An 18,820-nucleotide genomic window follows, 5' to 3' on the forward strand; every position below is an offset into this window, starting at 1 on the left:
AACACAATTTTCTGTATATGGAGATTAAGCCCGCGAATACAAGACTTTCTATAGTCTAAGAAAGGGGTCAGCAACCTTGGTTCTTTTATGACTCGTGGACTTCAACTCCCAGCATGGCTCAGGAATTCTGGGAGTTGAAGTCCACGAGTCATAAAAGAGCCAAGGTTGCCTACCTCTGGTCTAACGCGCAAGGGGAGCAAAGACAGGCGCTCTAGAATCCTCCCAGAATTCCGGATTCCAAACCATCGCGATTCATCTTCGAAGAGCGCCTGCGCACCCCGGCGTACCCAAGCCCCCCCTCCCTTTCCAACCGCGTGGAGCCACTCTGATCACATGGTGAGGCGGCCCAGCGTAAAATCGCGGCTGCTGAGTCGCCCAACGGTAATCGACTCCTCTCGCGAGAATTGCGACTTCATATAGTTGGGAGGGGGGGCCAAACGGCGGGTTCTTTCCCAGAGGTCGCTGGTGTGTTCGGGGCGTTGGAGTCATCGTCCTCGAGTCTTTCCCCCCCCACCCTCCTTTTTATCTCGAATCTTCGGCAGCCGAGGCCGGTGCTTGAAAGCGCGCAAGCAGCATGGAGGACAGCGATATGGATAACATGGGCTCCCTGCGTCCGCAGACCTTCCTTTTCGGTAATAGATCGGCAGGCAGTGCTCTTCCTCCGCCGTCTCCCTTCTGCGCCCTCTTCCGCGGCAGGGCAGGGCCGGCCGGGGCGGGAAGGCTGCTTCGCTGGGCCTTCGCACGTGGCCGGGGTTTGGTGGGCGGAGGCGGCCGCTTTCGCCGGGAGCAAACGGCGTGCGGGCCGGGGAGAAATGCTGAATTTTCGCGGGCCACCGCTTTGGCCCGACCCCTCCCCCTGAAGTGCTGCTGCTGCTGCTTTCCTCGCCACGTGGTCGACGTAGGCCTCTTTTCTCTGCGGTTTTATCGCAGCGCCTTTTCCATTTTTATTTTTTTAAACGATGCATTTGGTTTTTGTTAATGCGACACGCCAAGCCATGGTTTGCTGGCTGAATTCCATTTTATGAGCCCAGCTTTTGTGCAAATCCGTACAGGGTTTATTAAAACCAGATAGTGGCGCAGTAGGAGAATTTACTCGCATCGATCGTGCCTCTGATACGGTCGTTTGAAACAAAAGCTTTGACCCTGCCGAAAAAAAATTGGCCCAAGGAGCGATTGACTGGGGAATAGCAAGAAATGGTCTCGCCGCTGCCAGTATTGTATTGGGAACAGGGCAGGGAAAGAAAGATGGGTGGCCATGTGCTTCCGTAGGTAGGGCGTGATGCATCTTGCAAACGGTAGATGGCAACGTCGTTTTTATGGCCTACAGGCAGAATAAGAAACTGCTACCTGAATAACGGCTGCTACCTGAAAATTCTCAAAACGGTTGTACTAAATAACTTGGCATTACGCACGATTAATTCCCCCATTTCTGGCATTTGTGGCCATGGCCCCAGGCTTGGGGAAACATTTCTGTAAAACACTTTTGTATGAGGTAGATGTAATTATATAAGTGTTGTATTTTGGTCTGAAATGGAATTGCATTTCCTTTTGAATAATTAAATGGTCACAACGTGTTTCTGCAGGCTGTGAACTGAAGGGAGATAAGCCATACCACTTTAAGGTGAACGATGAAGAAAACGAACATCAACTTTCTCTAAGAACAGTAGGTTGTTTTTTTTTCCCCTTAGAAATTTCTCAGTTGTGAATCATAAGACATATTTGACACTTACAGACTATAACTGCTATTTGGACATACTTTGTGGTTCCTTAAAATGCTCTTAATTGTGCAAAGTATCTTCAGGTGTGCATAATCGGCAATTAGTTGCTGAATATGCAAGCTAGTTATGGTAGCATGTGCCCAGTTGATATATACTGCTCAAAAAAATAAAGGGAACACAAACGTATAGGATCCTATATGTTTGTGTTCCCTTTATTTTTTTGAGCAGTATATTTGATTCTGGATAAATAATGAAGCTACATTTTTTCCCCACTTGTGATTACTGTAGAAGGTACTTGAGAGGTAAAGGAATCAACATCTCAAACATTGTATTTTGTAATGCAGGTTAGTTTAGGAGTTGGTGCTAAAGATGACTTGCATGTTGTTGAAGCAGAAGCATTGGACTATGAAGGCAACCAGATAAAAGTGACACTGGCATCCTTGAAGATGTCGGTTCAGCCTACGGTAAGAACATTTCTTGTTTAGTAAAATGAGTACCGTATATGCCGGCGTACAAGGCAACCCGGCGTATAAGACAACCCCCGTCTTTATCGCCAGGCCGCATTCCTAGAACATCGTCTTATACACCGGAAACTACCAGTATTTACGGCGTATAAGATGACCTCGGTCTTTGGCGCCGATTTCAGCGCTCGCGGAAGTCGCCTTATACGCCAGCATTTACGGTAACAAGAATTACAAACATGGTAAATTGCCGTTTTTGGCACTGGTTCCACTCTTACTACTATCGGAACTTTGGATATCAAAATATGAGTATCGTTGTACGTACTTAATTGATTTTTTAATAGCTATACAAATATTTACATCAGTGGTTCTCAACCTTTCTAATACCGTGACCCCATAATACAGTTCCCCATGTTGTGGTGACCCCCAAGTGGGTGTGGCCATCAATAAGAGGGAGTAGGACAGCTAGGGAAAAAGGGAAAAAATGGCGGACAGTGTGGTTTGGCGACCCCCGTGAAATGGTCATTCGACCCCAAATGGGGTCCCGACCCACAGGTTGAGAACCACTGATTTACATAATAAAAATTCACAGTTTTGTTTACAAACCAGCTAATAGAATGCAGAAACCATTAAAATATCTGATTTTTTAAAGCATTTGTGGATCCTAGAAGAAAATTCCTAATCTTACTGTTTAACTGCTCCCCAATCTGATTGTTTGTTACTGCAATCACTTTTCCCACTGAGATCATATAGGTCACAGCTTCAATTGAGGAAGGAAGTTGGATATTTACCTTCCTCCTTTGGTTATGTCAACTGATTTGCTTTCCCTTTAGCGTTATCAACTGGATTCACTGTATAAAACCACCCTTGCCAGTTATCCTAGTTTGGAGGATTATGTGTGCCTGCTATTCCACAAACAAGAGGACAAATAAGACTTGGGGATGGAAGGAAACCTCTCATGTTAGTACATAGTAGGCTGTCTTGAAATGTACCCCAAAAGTTATGCAAGTAATTACAGGCCTGCATCTATTTAACTTTTTCCCAGATTCAAAGTCTGTGCTCAAAAGATACGGATTTTTTAAGGATGTAGAAAGCACTTATTGTACCATGAGTGCTACATTATTTTATTTATATTTTATTTCTGAAAATGAATATGCTTTTTAGATTCCTATAAATTGATAACGCTGAGAATGCAGTTTTTCTTTTAAAAAAACTAACTGGCCTTTTAATAGAGAAGGGTCTCACTTAATAGACAATCACTTTCAACACATGTTAAAAAGAATTTTTCACCTGCTTTGACTCAACATTTCACATGTGATTACAATGCTTAGTGTTGCAACCTTTGGTAACAAGATGGGGTATTTATTAAAGGAGAATATGAACACAACCCTTACTGGGACTCCTTCCCCTAATTTTTACCATGCTTACTATTTTCATTCTCTGGGTTAGAGCATCTCCCTGAGAAACTAAAGAAGTCTCTTCCATGATCCCAATTCTTCACTAAGGCTTTGTTTTAATGACTTAAGGTTGTGAGGCAGGAATTTTCCACATAAGAATTGTTACTCGTTTGTTTATTCAGCTGCACCTCACATTTCTCTAGTATCTTTTTCACCTGATCCTCCTTGGAATGCATATGTGATATGCTTGCCATTGGAGAATATCTTCTTAAGCATTGTATGCCTTTGTCTTAATGAGCTGATTCTAGCCTTTTTTTTTTTTTAGAAAGATCTTTTAAATTTTGTCAGGCTGGTCAACTACCAAGCTTAGCCATAATTCATAGACTACAACTTGAAACTCTGGGGAGCACAAGCAAAACATTGTGTATAGTGGCACAATCATTAGAATATTACATACCTGTGTGGAGAAGAAGTCATACCAATAAAATTGATCTTCACCTTAATGACACAATGAGAATATCCCAAACCCTGAAATCCACATAGCTCTCATGGCTCCATGTTCTTTCTAACATTGCCCCTCCTGATCTCAGGCGACAACAGACTGTCAGGAGTGGAATACTGATACATAAAATATTAGATTCTCTGTCTCTCACCATTAAAGTCTAGGAAACCAATTTGTGATGACATACAGCAATCTTACCATCTACATAAAGAATGGCCATTAAAATGGGTGACTTTTAAGAACCATAACCTAACAGACCACACATATCCAATAAAACCACTCCCAGGAATGCAGTTGCCCTAAAAATATGGAGTCGCCTGAATAGAATCAGAACAGGCTAATCTGGAACAAGGCAGAGCTCTTTCATTGGAGAATGGCTGAGAGCCAGCAATGCAATAATACATACAATAATCTCAGGAAATTTCAAGGCACCTAGGATGATCTCATTTCAATCACATTAGAAGCAGTTAGACGATTTTCATTGTGACTATATGATGTATTATGGTAATTTTATTATGGCTTTATCTTAATATTTTATCTTGCATATTGTATTGTCCACATGCCATATATGCATGCATACATACATACATACATATATATTTGCTGATTTTTTATTTAACTTACATTGGTACATCACTGATTGCATAACCTCTGTAGATGCCATACACTAAATAGATTACAACTCCTGCATCAAAGTTAGTAATGCAGAAGTAATTTCAGTTCTTTCTAGTTTACATTGGAAATGTTACTTTGTTACAATCAAATCTCTGTTGCTAAGGATATTGGATTCCAATATTTTGCGGAATGGGTAGCTTGATGTTAGGCAAGCAACAGGAAGACACAGGTTTTAATTCATCCTTGGTAAGTCCTGTAAGGAAAGTAATTCAAATGCTGTTTTTAAGCAGGAATAACTAACTATAGAAGCTATAGCTTTAAAATTATTTTCTTCAGCAGAGCCGGTAAACAAAGTCAGATTCTTCTCATGCCAATAAATATTGATGAGTATCTTTTTTATCTAATGAACAAGTACATAGCAGAGTTACATATCTGGCAAGCTCTACCACCAGTGCTCAGCAAATGAAGGCAGTGTAGTATTGATACTAAGCATAGAGTTTGAATCCTCAAGATGTAAGCACTATCCATATCAAGCTCAATTAAAGCAACATATGCTTTGCAGTTCACAAAATATGATTGGGAAGACTTACATAAATATACAAAGAACTGGGCAGAAATATATATTTGCGTTTAAGGTACTAAAAGTCTAGCAAAATTAGGTCCTTCATGTCATGAATTGGAAGTGATTGATAATTGGTTCTCTATATCCCCTTGAGTTCTAGTTATTGAAAGGCAAACAATTATGGGCGCTATTCATAGGTTTTGATTGAGTTGTGGCATTTGAGTAGTTTAGTATGACTATACACTTAAATGACTGCTGTTCTGCATTTTCCTGTTCTGTCAGTACTGGGTGAAAGAGCCAGGTTTGGAAAAAGCTTGAAACTGTTTGGAAAAAAAAAACACACCTCACATTTTTACAACCCTGTAATTTGACTTGAAAGGATCTTTTATGGCAAACTTGTTTTACTCCAGTTTGTGTTATTTTTTTTTCCAATGTACTTGGTTTGAATAGTGCAATACAGATATTTTTGAGTACATTTTTGTATTTAAAATGAAACTGTTAGGTAATACATGCAGCCTAAGGAACAAAAGCTTGGGGACCAGGTATCATATTCTAAAGTAAGGATGCTGATACCAAGAATACCATTCTCTGGATTTCAACCTTCTGGTAATTAGATAGGAGAGCCCCTAGAGCACCCTTCCCTGCTAGGCCATATAGGGTGGGAAGATGCAACCTGGAGAAAACAATATCAAAGGAACAAATCTGTGGAGTAAGTAATCCCCAGCACCTTGAATTTTGCCCAGAACCTTACTGGTAGCTCATGAAATACATACGTTATTCTCTGAACTGGCTAGGGTGCCTAATAGTAGGTAGCTGCATTTTGGGTCTCGGCACCCTCAAGGGCAAGTATCCGGAGTTAGTGTGTTTTACATTTCTTTCCGTTTTTTGGGAAAAATATCCCTTTTTGTCTTTCCCTAGTTAGCTAGCTTAATCTTTGAGCAAAGGATCCCTTTTTGGATTGCAGTCTTTAGCTTTATTTGAAAACAATAGCATTCTCTTTCAGCCTGGTTTGGTTTGAGTTCTAGTTAATGATGTCTCTGCCTGTCACGGTTTTGTTTTTGTTCTTTTCCATTTCAGCAGAACTTTCTATTTTTCTTTTAAGGTTTCATTAGGTGGCTTTGAAATTACACCTCCAGTAATTCTGAGATTGAAAAGTGGTTTGGGGCCAGTTTATGTCAGTGGACAACACCTTGTAGGTATGAACTTTTATAATCTGTGTTTTAATTTTGGGTTGTTACTTCCATTCAGTTTGCTAAAGTAAATTTAGTTACGCTTTTGTCTTTGTAGTTGGAAAATATTGTCTGGTTTACTCTGTCTTCTGTAATAGCTTTAGAGGAAGAACCAGAATCTGAAGATGAAGAGGATAAACTACAGCAAAATATGGCAAAAAGACCTGCAGGTGTGACTTTAACTAAAGTTCCCTTGGTAAGCATCTAACGGAATGTGTTTTTTTGACCTGCAGGATATTAGGAATACAGGTAGTCCTTGACATAACTATAATTGAGCCCAAAATTTCTGTTAAGTGACATATCTATTAAGTGTATTTTATCCCATTTTATGACCTTTCTTGCCACAGTTAAATTAACATGGTTGTTAAGTGAATCTGGCTTCCTAATTGACATTGTCAGAGTTGTAAAAGGCAATCACATGACCCCAGGACACTGCACCATCATAAACATGAGTCAGTTGTCAAGCATCTGAATGTAAATCACATGACCATGGAGATGCTGCAGTGAAAAAACTATTGTAAGTTGAGGATTATCTGTATGCCTGTGCTGTAAATTTACCCACAAATTTAGTTCGTAGAAGAAAATACTTTTTGCGAATCAACCTTATGAATAAAACTGAATTTTCTGAATACAAGTGCTTCTAGTAATATGAAATGTGAAAGAAACAGATTAACGATTTTTGTAATTTGATTGACATCCTGAATAGTTTTTAATTTATTTTTATTCATAAAATTAGTATTGAAGATGGTATGCGTGTTCCCCTAAATTACATTTGTTCTTTCAAAGAAAAAAGCAAGGCTGGCAGGCAAGGATGATGACGATGAAGATGATGATGACGATGACGATGAAGAAGAAGAGTATGTTGCATTTCAGTAAACTGTTGTGTTTAAATAAATAGCCTGGGCGGGAAATATGTTTTGGGTATATATTTTAGAGACTATAATTTTTTTAAATAGTGCCTCTGTTACATACCTGAATTTTATCTTTGGTTAAATAATGGGTGGAAGTATGACTTTATCAGAGAGTCTAACTTTTAATGTACTTAACATTAAGGAAATCGTCACACAACTAGGCCTTTTGTGAAACTTCCATTAGACTAGGATACTACATTCTTTTGTTCCTATTAATTTGTTTTTCTTTAGCTTGTTCCAGTAGGACCATCTGTTGGGATAGGGGTCAAAGAAGTCAAGATGGTGGGCAAAGCCATGAGATCAAGAGTTGCTACTCTTAATACACACAAAGAAAAGGGACAGCTGTATCTTAGCTCCCTCACTTACCCCCTACTTGATCCAATGTAAAATTGGTTACAGAATATCAAATTTATTAGATAATAGGCTTTAGGAATTTACATGAACTGAATTTTGATTGTAGTGATGATGAAGACGAGGACGAAGATGATGAAGATAAGACTCCACAGAAAAAAGTAAGTTATTTTTGCTCAAAGTGCTTCATTCTGAGATGAAAGTAGACTTACGATATACATAACAGATTGAGTTTAAAGGATGCAAAGGAGATGAATGTTTCCTGTGTTGAATATTTTTATTTTTTATTTTAAAAACATTTTGGGTGGACAGCCTGCATCATTGCAGTCTCAACATTTTATGCACTTTGTTGCTTCTAACTCCGAAATTGGGATTCTGTAGTCCATATGCAAAGCATTATTTTCCTGTCTTCTCCCTGCTATTCTCTGTACCAGTGGACCCAGTTAAGAGTAGCTTTTTTGTCTCCTCTTTTCCCAGAAAATACATTTGCTTTTTCTATTTTATGCCTTCCCACATTACATTGCTTACTGAATGGTAAGGTACTACTCTGAATAGATTCCAGCAAACTTACGGAAGTCAATATTGATACCATTTCAGCTGGCACAGTGGGATATTTCTTTTATCTTTTTCCTATATGCTTGACTTTCTGTGAAGAAAAACTGCACCTGGCTGCACTCAAAAAGAGGTTAAAAAAGATGTGGGCTGGAAGAACAATTTGAATTGTAAGGAAGAAAGAGGAAAGTGTTTCTCTTGTCAGGTCTTAAAAGATTTTCTTTTAAGGATCAGACAGAAACACCTTCCTATTTCTATTACAAGTTGAAAAGTGAAAAAGGATGGCAACTGAGCTGTTTCAGGTTGCTTTTGTTTAAAGAAGTGCCTGGAATAAATTCTAAAAGAATGTTTTCGAGTTAAGAAATGTAAAGTAAATTTTCCTGCATTTGGTTCAATTAATAGTTCATTACAGAGTGAAATAATTATAAATGTTTCTGGAGGCAGCATGACTAGGTGGATCTGTGAACAGTGAACATGGACAATAGCATAGGCTGTTGTAAGTTGTAGTGCAAAATGCATGGTAAATAATAGTTGGTTTATTCTCTTTCTTGAGTGTCTATATTAAAATGAGGCTGCTAACATTTGTTCTTTTAGCCTGCCAGAGATTCTTTTGTGAAGAAAACACCAAAATCAAAACAGAATGGAAAAGATTCTAAATTGGCAACACCAAAGTTGACAACATCCAAATTGAAAGTGAGTATATAGATTAATTTTCATCATTGGCTATTATAAATTAGGAAAATTGGAAGTTGTGCTAATCTAGGTTTCTAATATCTGATTGAATTATAATACTAGTATATGATAGGAGTTAAAATAATAATTTGTATGTATTGATGAATTGCCAAGTGGATGGTTACACAGCTTTTTCATGCAAACCTTTGAGGGATTAATCTATAGTGCAGAGACTTTTAAGTTACACCCTAAACCAGGGGTCCCGAACCTCGGCCATGGGCCAGTACTGGGCTGCATAAGCAGTAGGCGAATGAGCAAAGCTTTATCTGGCATGTGTGGGATCTAGGTTGCAAATGAAACCATTCCTCACCTCCCAGCCCAGTCCATGGAAAAATTGTCTTCCATAAAATTGGTCCATGGTGCCAGAAAGGTTGGGGACCGCTGCCCTAAATGTTCATTCTGAGGCAAAAAAGATACCCCTTCAGAACAAATGTTATTAGTTGTAAACTACTTAGTATTTGATAAATGCCTCTCATCCCTCCACAGGGAAAACATCTTAAAAAAACAACAACAGAATGCTCAAGAGATTCTCTCCCTGTCAGTTGTCACAAAATAAAAGATAATAATTGGAAGAGGTACAGGTAGACCTTGCTTAATAACTGCCGTGTTTTACCAACTGTTCAAAACTTATAATGGTGCTGAAAAGGAGACTATGACTGATTCTCACAGCATCCCTAAAGTCACATGATCACCATTTGCATACTTTGTAGCTGGTTTCCGACAAGCAGAGTCAGTGAAGAAGCTAGCAGTAAAATCACATGTCATAGTCATGTGATGTCTTGCTTAATGACTGGGTGTTTTGCTTAGTGATGGTTTAGTGTGGTTAAATGACAATGGAAGAGATGCAAATCTGGCATGGCCACGTGTTTTGCTTAACCATCATGTTGCTTAGCATCAGTTGCCAATCCCAATTGTGATAATTAATGAACTGGCTGAAACAGCACAGAAGTTCGAATAAATGAAAGTAAAATGAGGTGCAAAGTCAAAGAGTTCTGAGTGTCTGTATCCTTGTACAATCATCTGCAGTCTTGGCTCCCAAAGAATGAACACATCATCCATCATCCTTGCAGAAGTCAGTGGAAGAAGCAATATATTCTATACTGTGGATAAAATAACCAGTGAAAAAGTGACAATGACAAATGCTAAATAGTATTGGATATTATTTGTGATGAATTTTTTACATCCATCTACTAAAGCCAAGTTAAAAAAAATTTAAAGACATGTTTACAGACATAAAAGAAACATTTACTGGAAAGTTAGAAGTATGTACTTGAAATGTCTTTAAAAAAAATACATTCCATTATGTAAAACTACTGAAGTTAAGTAAGCATTGCTCGCTGATATTTGACCAGATAGCATAGTGGATCAAGATTTTTTCCTTCCTATTTTTCATATGCCTGGTTTTCCCTTCCTCATTAATATAACCTGAGGTTTACATTTAGGTACCATAATAGAACCTGGGCTTCAGTCATAATCTCATCAATAGAATATAGTTATCTATTGTTAATCATCACTTTTCTTGTTCTGTTGTTGAGGGATTTTAATCCTAGTTGGTATGTTTCAGGTACAAGAATCCCCAAAAGAAAAGGCACCAGTGACTCCCAAATCACCAAAGCCTGTAAAATCACCAAAACAATTCTCTATAGAGGAGATAAAAGCAAAAATGCAGACAATTATGGAAAAGGTAATTTTATTACACTGGATAGCTGTGGCCACTGAGATAAAGAATATGTGTGTGTTTTAATGTAAAAAACTTGGTTTTTCAAGTGGTGAACATACAAGTCTTATGCTTTTAGTTTTTGTATTTTTATAGTTTTTCCTTTGTGCGTTCTTCAAGGCACGTAGCATTAATTGTTGTTTGGTGGAAGAATTAGATTTTCCCTCCTGCCAATTGTAATTTTTACTCACAGTCTCCATTTAATGTATTTTACCATGTGAATTGCAATTTTATGTGTCTTTGTTGACAATTCCAAGATTTCTCTAGGGCATTTCATGTGAATCAGTTCTATCTTAAATTAACTTATTTGTAGCGTGAACTATAGATTTTGTAGTTCATTGTTTTAATGTTGTATTTGTCTGTTTCTCTCAATAGGGAAGTAATCTTCCTAAGTTAGAAGCCAAGTTTGCAAATTATATTAAGAGTTGTTACAAGGCAGAAGACCCGAAGGTAATGGAATTATGTCTTGATAAAATCACTTAAATTAACAGAATTGTGTTATTTCTTCCAGTCATTACAAGAAAAACCAGAATTGGATGTTTTTCTGATGGTGATTATGGAGAATGTTAACATTTTTCTGTGTTCAACGGGTGGCCATTGAGCCCTTTCACTAACAATAAGGTGCTTCGATGCCATTTTTGACCAAATAAAATGCTTTTGCATTGAGCATTGCCTGATGTATTTGCCTGTCCTTTAGTTCCTATTTCTAGATCAAAACTATTTTGTAGCTTTAAGCTCCCCCCCCCCCCCCCAACGTCAAACAGCATGTGAGAAAACATAGTGGTGATATTAGTGTCAGGAACAAATTGGTTGGGTTAGAGCTGTAAATCTTAAATTTTCTGATCCAAATTTCTGAAAGAATGTTTTCCTTTCCCCCAGCAATTCAGTCCTGTTAAGAGAATTTGTGATGAAGAATAAAATTGTGGTTGCTTAAAAGGGCCTTTACTATGCTTTGTAAAATGTAAATGGGAAAATACATTGAATAATTTTAATCATTGTGATCTGAGTGGGGCATTTAGTAAATGTTTTTAAATTTGGTACACCTGAAATTCCTGCATGTGCATCTTATTTTAAACCTGGAACTGTTGTATTCCGTACCCATAAATATTTTTGGAGGCATTATATCCATTAAATAATTTGTTTATTCACAAATTTTATGATGTTGTAAGGTTACAAATACAGCATATGACTTAGGTAAAGCTAACTTCCTTGTTGTATTTCTAGGTGATTCAAGAGCTCTGGCAGTGGAGGCAGTCTTTGTAAGCAAGAAGTCAAATGGTTCCTTTTTAAATGATGATCCTATGTGTTTAACCATTAATACCTGACTGAAGCTTTCTCTCCAGAGTCTGATTAATATCGTCCATATTATTTTGGCAAGAATGTATGGTCCACAATGCCTGTTCAGTTTTTTAATACCAAGATTCCATCCTTTTCATTTAAAATATGTATGGAACATTTTGATAATGCATAGTAGTGGTGATCAGGGAAGGGGAAGTCTAAATGTAAATGTGAAAATAAAAATTTAGTATTTTAAGTCTTTTTGCTGCTGCTTTGTTATGGGAAGAGAACAATCCTGTAAGAATTGCCCCACAGTCACACAAACTGGATCACTTACATTTGCCCAAGGACCTGTGTATGCTCTGCAGTTTCTTGCAGATGCTCACTTTTCCAGCAACCCATTCAGATAGTAATGCTTTTCAGAATGTATAATTTTTTTTTTTGCAAATTATGGCAGTGCACACAACACATATTAAGTTAGATTGTGTTCCTACACCACTGATCTGAGCTACTTTTTTTAATCTTTTGGATGTCACTTGCATGCATTTTTTCCCCTTTGGTTTGCCCTACAGTCAGTTCTGTCTGGCCTCACATTAGGGACGTGCATAAAACAGAATATTTAGTTTTCACATTTTTGAACTATCCATCTCCCTCAGAGGGAGTCTTGGTGTAAACATGCTTTGTTCAGTGCATAAAAATGAATGAATGTTCCTTGGACATTGGTTGAAACATTCTAGGCAAATAATTATCTTCGGAAGATGAAATCTGGATCATTTTAAGTTTTCCTGGTTTGGTCTGAGACAAATCCAGAGGAGCCATTAGGGCCAAAAAGATAAAGACCGTTTCTTCTTCCCCCCATCACAACTGTACTGGCTTGGTTGCTGATCTTTCTGTGTTCACCTAATAACAGTGATGGCGAATCTTTTAGAGACTGCCCAAACTGCAACCCAAAACCCACTTATGCATTGTCAAGTGCCCGGTGGGTGTGGCCACTGGGTGGGCGTGGCTGCGGTGGTAATGGCAGACAGACTAAAAAGTTCAATCAATTTCAACTTTGCAAAATCTTTTTTTTTCCCTGCGAGAAGTTGAAATTGACTGAACCTTTTTTTTGCACACGGCGGCGGAGGCCTAAAGTGAAAAGGTTTTATAAAACCCAGCTGAAGGCCTAGGACTGGGGCGACGGCTCGCATGCCCACAGAGAGGGCTCTGAGTGCTGCCTCTGGCACCCGTGCCATAGGTTTGCCACCACTGACCTAATAGGACCCTCAGCTGTGCCCGCCCAGCAAGCTCCTAATCCAGCCTCAGCCCATGCAGTGCCAACTTTCTCTTGCTACTTCATCCTTAGAAATTCTGGGGGACGGAGCTAGTCAGTCTGAAACCAGCTTGCCTTATAAGATGGTAGTTGGGGGAGCGATGGGAACCAGGAACTTGCAGTGCACCAAACAATCTTGTACGCCTGAATAATAAGGATAAAAGTGCTGGAGCTTGTGTTTCAGGTCCGTGTATAGGCAATGAATGTGTGATTTAAGGTTTGCAACCATCTCAGTACTGAAGGGCGTGTTAAATGTTTTGCATAGCTCTACTTCATAAGTTTGTGTCACAGCTGTTTCATTGGCTTATGAGAAAAATGCTTAAAGAAGCCAAACAAGATTGATGCAACAAAGAGCTTTTATTTTCTTTGTTCTACATATACAAACCATGTTCTACATATACAAACCATAGTTATCACCGTGCCTCTTGCTCAAGAACTGCAAAAGAGTCTGGACCAAATCAAGGCCACACATTTTATGTTGGATTTATTAGATAATAGAAAGCAAAAGGGATATCAATATAACCCCTGTCCTGGAATGCTTTTGATAAAACTATTGGAATAATATTCTACTTTTTATACTGGTGGAACCCTATCCTTTTAGGTAATGCATTTGCTCTGAGGCACCAAAGATCCCATATTCACAGTATAGGTCAACAGCCACACTCAAATCACTTTCAACTGAACACTGAGGCGCCACCAGTTCTTTAGATGCATGGAGACCCAGTAAATTTAAAATAACAGCAAAACTTTGCTGGTTATAATTTATATTTGCTCTTTCTCACATGCACACACATACTCATCCACATCCACCTCAACTAGGCTAGTAGGTACTATTATTTAGCATATGTTAAGGAAATCTACATATGCTGGACACAATACAATCCTGACAGCCTAGAACTCTAGTTCATTCTATTACTTGCCTATCCTTAGTGCACCACAGAGGGTGAACCAGCTTTACACCAGCTGACTAGTGGTGCTTAGGTTGATGGCTCTTCCGGGACTCTGGCCTCGGCTCACCCCGGCTCATGTCACAATGCCTTGGGTCTAGGCCAGAGTCAGCTACTCTGCACACAAACACAGCTAGGCTTTTTCCACTAAAGTAGTACCCATTTATCTACTTGCAACACTGCATGTTTTCAAACTGCTGCATGGGCAGGAGCTAGGGATTGAGCGACAGGTGCTCATTGCATCTCACAGAGCCGGGCTCAAGCTGCCAGAGTACAGACCATTTCTGGCCGGCAGTTCCAGTATCATTAAGCTTCTATGCCACTGGATCCCCAGCTAGTAGGCACTAGGCAGAGGGACGGAAGCCACCAAGTCTGGATCCAAAGACTCAAAATGTGAGTGGGCTTCAGGGCCCCTCTTATTCCCCAAAGTCCTTACTTTATTGATCCTCAAGTCTGGCAGCTACTATTGCTTTGTTGATTTTCAAGTCTGGTAGCTGTGGATGGGATTTGGGGAGGGATTTTCTATGTCTTAGGCCCAACTTTTGTCTAGTTTAGGAGGCATTTTTTCTTTGTTTTCTTAATGACTTAGTTCCTTCTTATCTATCTCCCTTATCTTTCTCCCAAAAAGGTCTTTCAGATTCTTGGTTTTTGTCTACCCTGTTTACGTGCCTGCTTCATTTTAGGTATGGCAGCTTCAGGCTAGTCTTTCATGTCCACTATACAGCTCGAGACTATGCTGTCTCTTATAGGCTTCCCTAGGCAGCATCTCTTTGTCTGGTCTTCCAAAGTCATTCCCACATACCATTGCATGGTTAAACAACTAAATAGCAATGGAGAAGTAAACAACCCTTGTGAGTGCAATATTGATCGAAAAATTAAATGTTGAAAAGTGAATGTAGCTCAGGGCACGGTTGGATGTAGGCTTGAAATGTCTTGGGGGGGAAAAAAAGTAAGAAGCATTCCTAGAGCAACCAGATTGGTATGGTCTGGAAGAAAAACAAATTGTCCATACCAAATTGTTATCCTAATTAAAGCAAGGGGTCACAGTTGTTAGCACATTTTTGTTTTGGATATGTGATTAGATAAATAGATACCACTTTGGTGGGAAGATAACAGTGCTCTATGTTTCACTGCATATTCCGCACTGCAGTGTGATGTCATGCTGGCCACATGACTGCAGAAATATCTTCGGGCAGCACTAGTTCACATTTACAAATGGAAATGAGCACCGCTTCCTACAGTCAGTTATGACTAGCAGTGTAAAATCCACAGGGACTCCTTTACCTTTATATGTTACTTTGAGCGATGAACATATTTGCACTACTGGTTTCCTAAATAAAACCGGGACAAAGTTTTTAAAGGACAAGATGTGAGTCTTTCAGTAAACGGAAAGCTTCTTTTTCTTCATTAACTTAGTTGAAGTTGATCTCATACTCATCAATCGGTGCTGCTAAGCAAATTAATACTGCCTGTAACATAAATGTAATTTCTCAAGAGAGCGATGCTAATTTAAAATTCAACCTCTTTCATGTCAAGTTACCACACAGAAAGGAACAGCACTAGAAATTAAAACTTCATAAGAAATAGGCAGTCAAAAGTATCACAATTAATATGAGATTCTTGTTGAAATTATTCTTGTATGAAATTGCCCTCTGCAATTCCTTGTTTTATCCAGAATAGAAGTGATTCCTAAAACAGAAAGTGGTTTTGAATTGTTGTATGGAGTTTGCTTGATAGGAAAGCAATTGAATAGCATTTAATAACACCTATAAACAGAGCCAAAAACTTAACCTAATGTGTGATGTTCTTTGATAGTTCAGTGCTTCTATTTGATGTGTGTATTTCAATATTTCAACACCAACTTTTAATTTTATAATGAACTTTTAATAGTTTTTAACTGCAAACAATATCGTTATAACAGTTTTGATGGAGAAGCAAGATCTAAATATAAATCAATAGAAGTGTATTTGTTTTAGACTTGCACATACAGTATTACCTTTAGCTACACAGTGTAGTGTTAAATTGTTTAGGTAATGAATCTAATTAGGCTTTTCAACTTTTTGTTGTGCCCTTTTAATTCTTTTTGCAAATCCAGTGTTAAGGATGCTTTTTTACACAAAAGCCAACTTATTACATTGTCAACACTTCCACCATGGTTAATACCCTCAAATTATTTGCTTTTCTGACTTATGATACCAGAGAGCTGTTTTTGGTACTCTGAAAAGTTCCACCAGAGATTTATGATCTTTGCTTGTGTTAATGAAACTTACTTTATAATAGCAACTGTCCCCTGCTCAACGATATGTAAATTATGAAGTACAATGCAGAGCATAGAAAAACTCAAAAGAAATAGTGCAAGATTGGAAGACGTGGAGACACTTGGCCCATAGAATCATCAAGAGTCGGATATAACTGAATGGATAACATCATCATCTAAAACTAGACTGGAACAAATCAGAAAGTCACTCTATATTAGAGCTGTGGTAGTGCAGTGGTTAGAATGCAGTATTGTAGGCTAATTCTGCCAACTGCCAACAGCTCTATTCTCATCAGCTCAAGGTTGACTCAGCCCTTCCATCCTTCTGAGGTCAGTAAAATGAGGACCCAGATTGTTGGGGGCAATATGCTGTCTCTGTAAACTGCTTAGAGAGGCCTGTAAAGCACTGTGAAGTGGTATATAAGTCTAAGTGCCATTGCTATAATAGCATTGTAAGTTTAATATGCTATCTTCCTTCTCTGACAAGATTTGTTTGAAAAGTAGATCATCACTTTTTAAATTAACTGTAGTAGTATAGTTTTTTTTTCAGTTGTGGATTTGGAGCTATGAAGAGTAAGAGTCGAGGGCAGAATGTGTAGAAAGACAATAATCCTTTTCAGCAGTTCTTACATTTCTACATTCTGATGAGACATCCAATAGAGAGAAAGCAGCTGAATTTCTTGGGATAAAACATATAAGGAACGGTTGCTGGAATTGGGTATGTCTAGTTTAATGAAGAGAAGGACGAGGGGAAACATGATAGTGTTCCAATATCTCGGGCTGCCAAAAGAAGAGGGAGTCAAGCTATTTTCCAAGGCGCCTGAAGGCAGGACAAGAAGCAATGGATGGAAACTAACCAAGGAGAGAAGCAACCTAGAATTAAGGAAACTTCCTGACAGTTAAAACAATTAACCAGTGGAACAACCTGCCTCCAGAAGCGATGAATGCTCCAACACTGGAAGTTTTAAGAAGAGACTGGACAGCCATTTGTCCGAAATGGTATAGGGTTTCCTGCCTCCAAGGACCCTTCCATCATCATCATCATCATCATCCATTATTATTGTTATCATCATCAGCTCTATTGGAAACCAATAGAGCTGCCAAAAAGAATTGTTTTTCATCACTAGAGGGAACCCATAACAACCATGTAAGGAGAACATATAAATATAAATTTGGGATAAACAGCAGTTATCTATTCTCCCAAAAACCTGTGCATTTAAAACTTCTTGATTTGCATCATAATGATCCAAGTTTCCCCTCTCTTCTGAGAAATTTGTTCATCTAGAGTTGTCCTTACACAAGCCTTTACTTACTAAGTGCATTCCAACTACGTAGGACCCCACCCCTTATAATAATCCACTAAAGGAAGGCTGCCTGACTGTTAGATCTATAGACAAAGAGAAAAAAAGTGGGAAACAAAGCAATTGATGGATTAAAGCAGTGGTTCTCAACCTGTGGGTCGGGACCCCATTTGGGGTCAAACGACCATTTCACGGGGGTCGCCAAACAACGCAGTCCGCCATTTTTTCCCCCTTTTCCTTAGCTCTGCTATTCCTTTATTCTATTGGCTTTTGAAAGCCAATAGAATAGACTCTCTTGAATAGAGTCTAATTCTATTGGCTTTCAAAAGCCAATAGGAATTGTCCAGGCTGTCTCTGCCCTGCTGAGCCTGCCAAAAGTCCCATTCTGCAAACGGTCCTGCACCAGTTGCATAGTCCTCGACTTACGACCGGTTGCGTAGTCCTCGACTTATGACCGGTTGGGGGTCACGACATTAAAAAGGTTGAGAACCACTGGATTAAAGCCACAAGAGGAAACACACACCCAACACACACACACACACACATACACACACACATTATTTCCTCTCCTTTTAAAGGTATTTAAAAAGCTGGTGAACCAGTGTTAATGGCACCTCTGTGTACAGGGTGGGATGAGGCAAAGGTAGGAAATATGTCTGCTGCTTGAATAGAAGCAGAGATCTGAGACATTTCACAGGTATGATTGTAATGCTTAGAATACCAATCAGATTGGACAGTTTCTTCGTAATATTTAAGTTCCATCCACAGCGATTATTCCTATATCCCTGGACAATATATCTTTGTCTATTCCCAGTAGTTTTAAATGTATCCATTATTTGGGTAGGGGAGAGGACCACCAACATTCAGTACTGTCTACCTGTGACTGGCACATATTTGTTTTATTTGGCATCTTTCTAGGGATGGATACTCGCAAGTGAATGGTGTTCTTATTTTTTTAAAAAAAAATCTTTCTCATAA

The 18,820-nt window shown here is 38.8% G+C and overlaps 1 protein-coding gene across 1 annotated transcript; it reads left to right on the forward strand.

Moving 5' to 3' along the window:
* The first annotated feature begins 428 nt into the window (after positions 1 to 428).
* NPM1 (nucleophosmin 1) lies at positions 429 to 12,281 on the forward strand. Its single transcript, XM_039329435.1, has 11 exons — positions 429 to 632; positions 1,584 to 1,663; positions 2,063 to 2,182; positions 6,358 to 6,451; positions 6,583 to 6,680; positions 7,271 to 7,341; positions 7,856 to 7,907; positions 8,893 to 8,991; positions 10,595 to 10,714; positions 11,123 to 11,197; positions 11,972 to 12,281. Exons 1-11 carry the CDS (start codon positions 575 to 577, stop codon positions 12,008 to 12,010), a joined length of 906 nt encoding a protein of 301 aa, XP_039185369.1. The 5' UTR covers positions 429 to 574; the 3' UTR covers positions 12,011 to 12,281.
* The last annotated feature ends 6,539 nt before the right edge of the window (positions 12,282 to 18,820 follow it).

The sequence above is a fragment of the Crotalus tigris genome, unplaced genomic scaffold (assembly GCF_016545835.1).
Source record: "Crotalus tigris isolate CLP2741 ecotype Arizona unplaced genomic scaffold, ASM1654583v1 scf7180000024397.1630199, whole genome shotgun sequence".
NCBI lineage: Eukaryota > Metazoa > Chordata > Lepidosauria > Squamata > Viperidae > Crotalus > Crotalus tigris.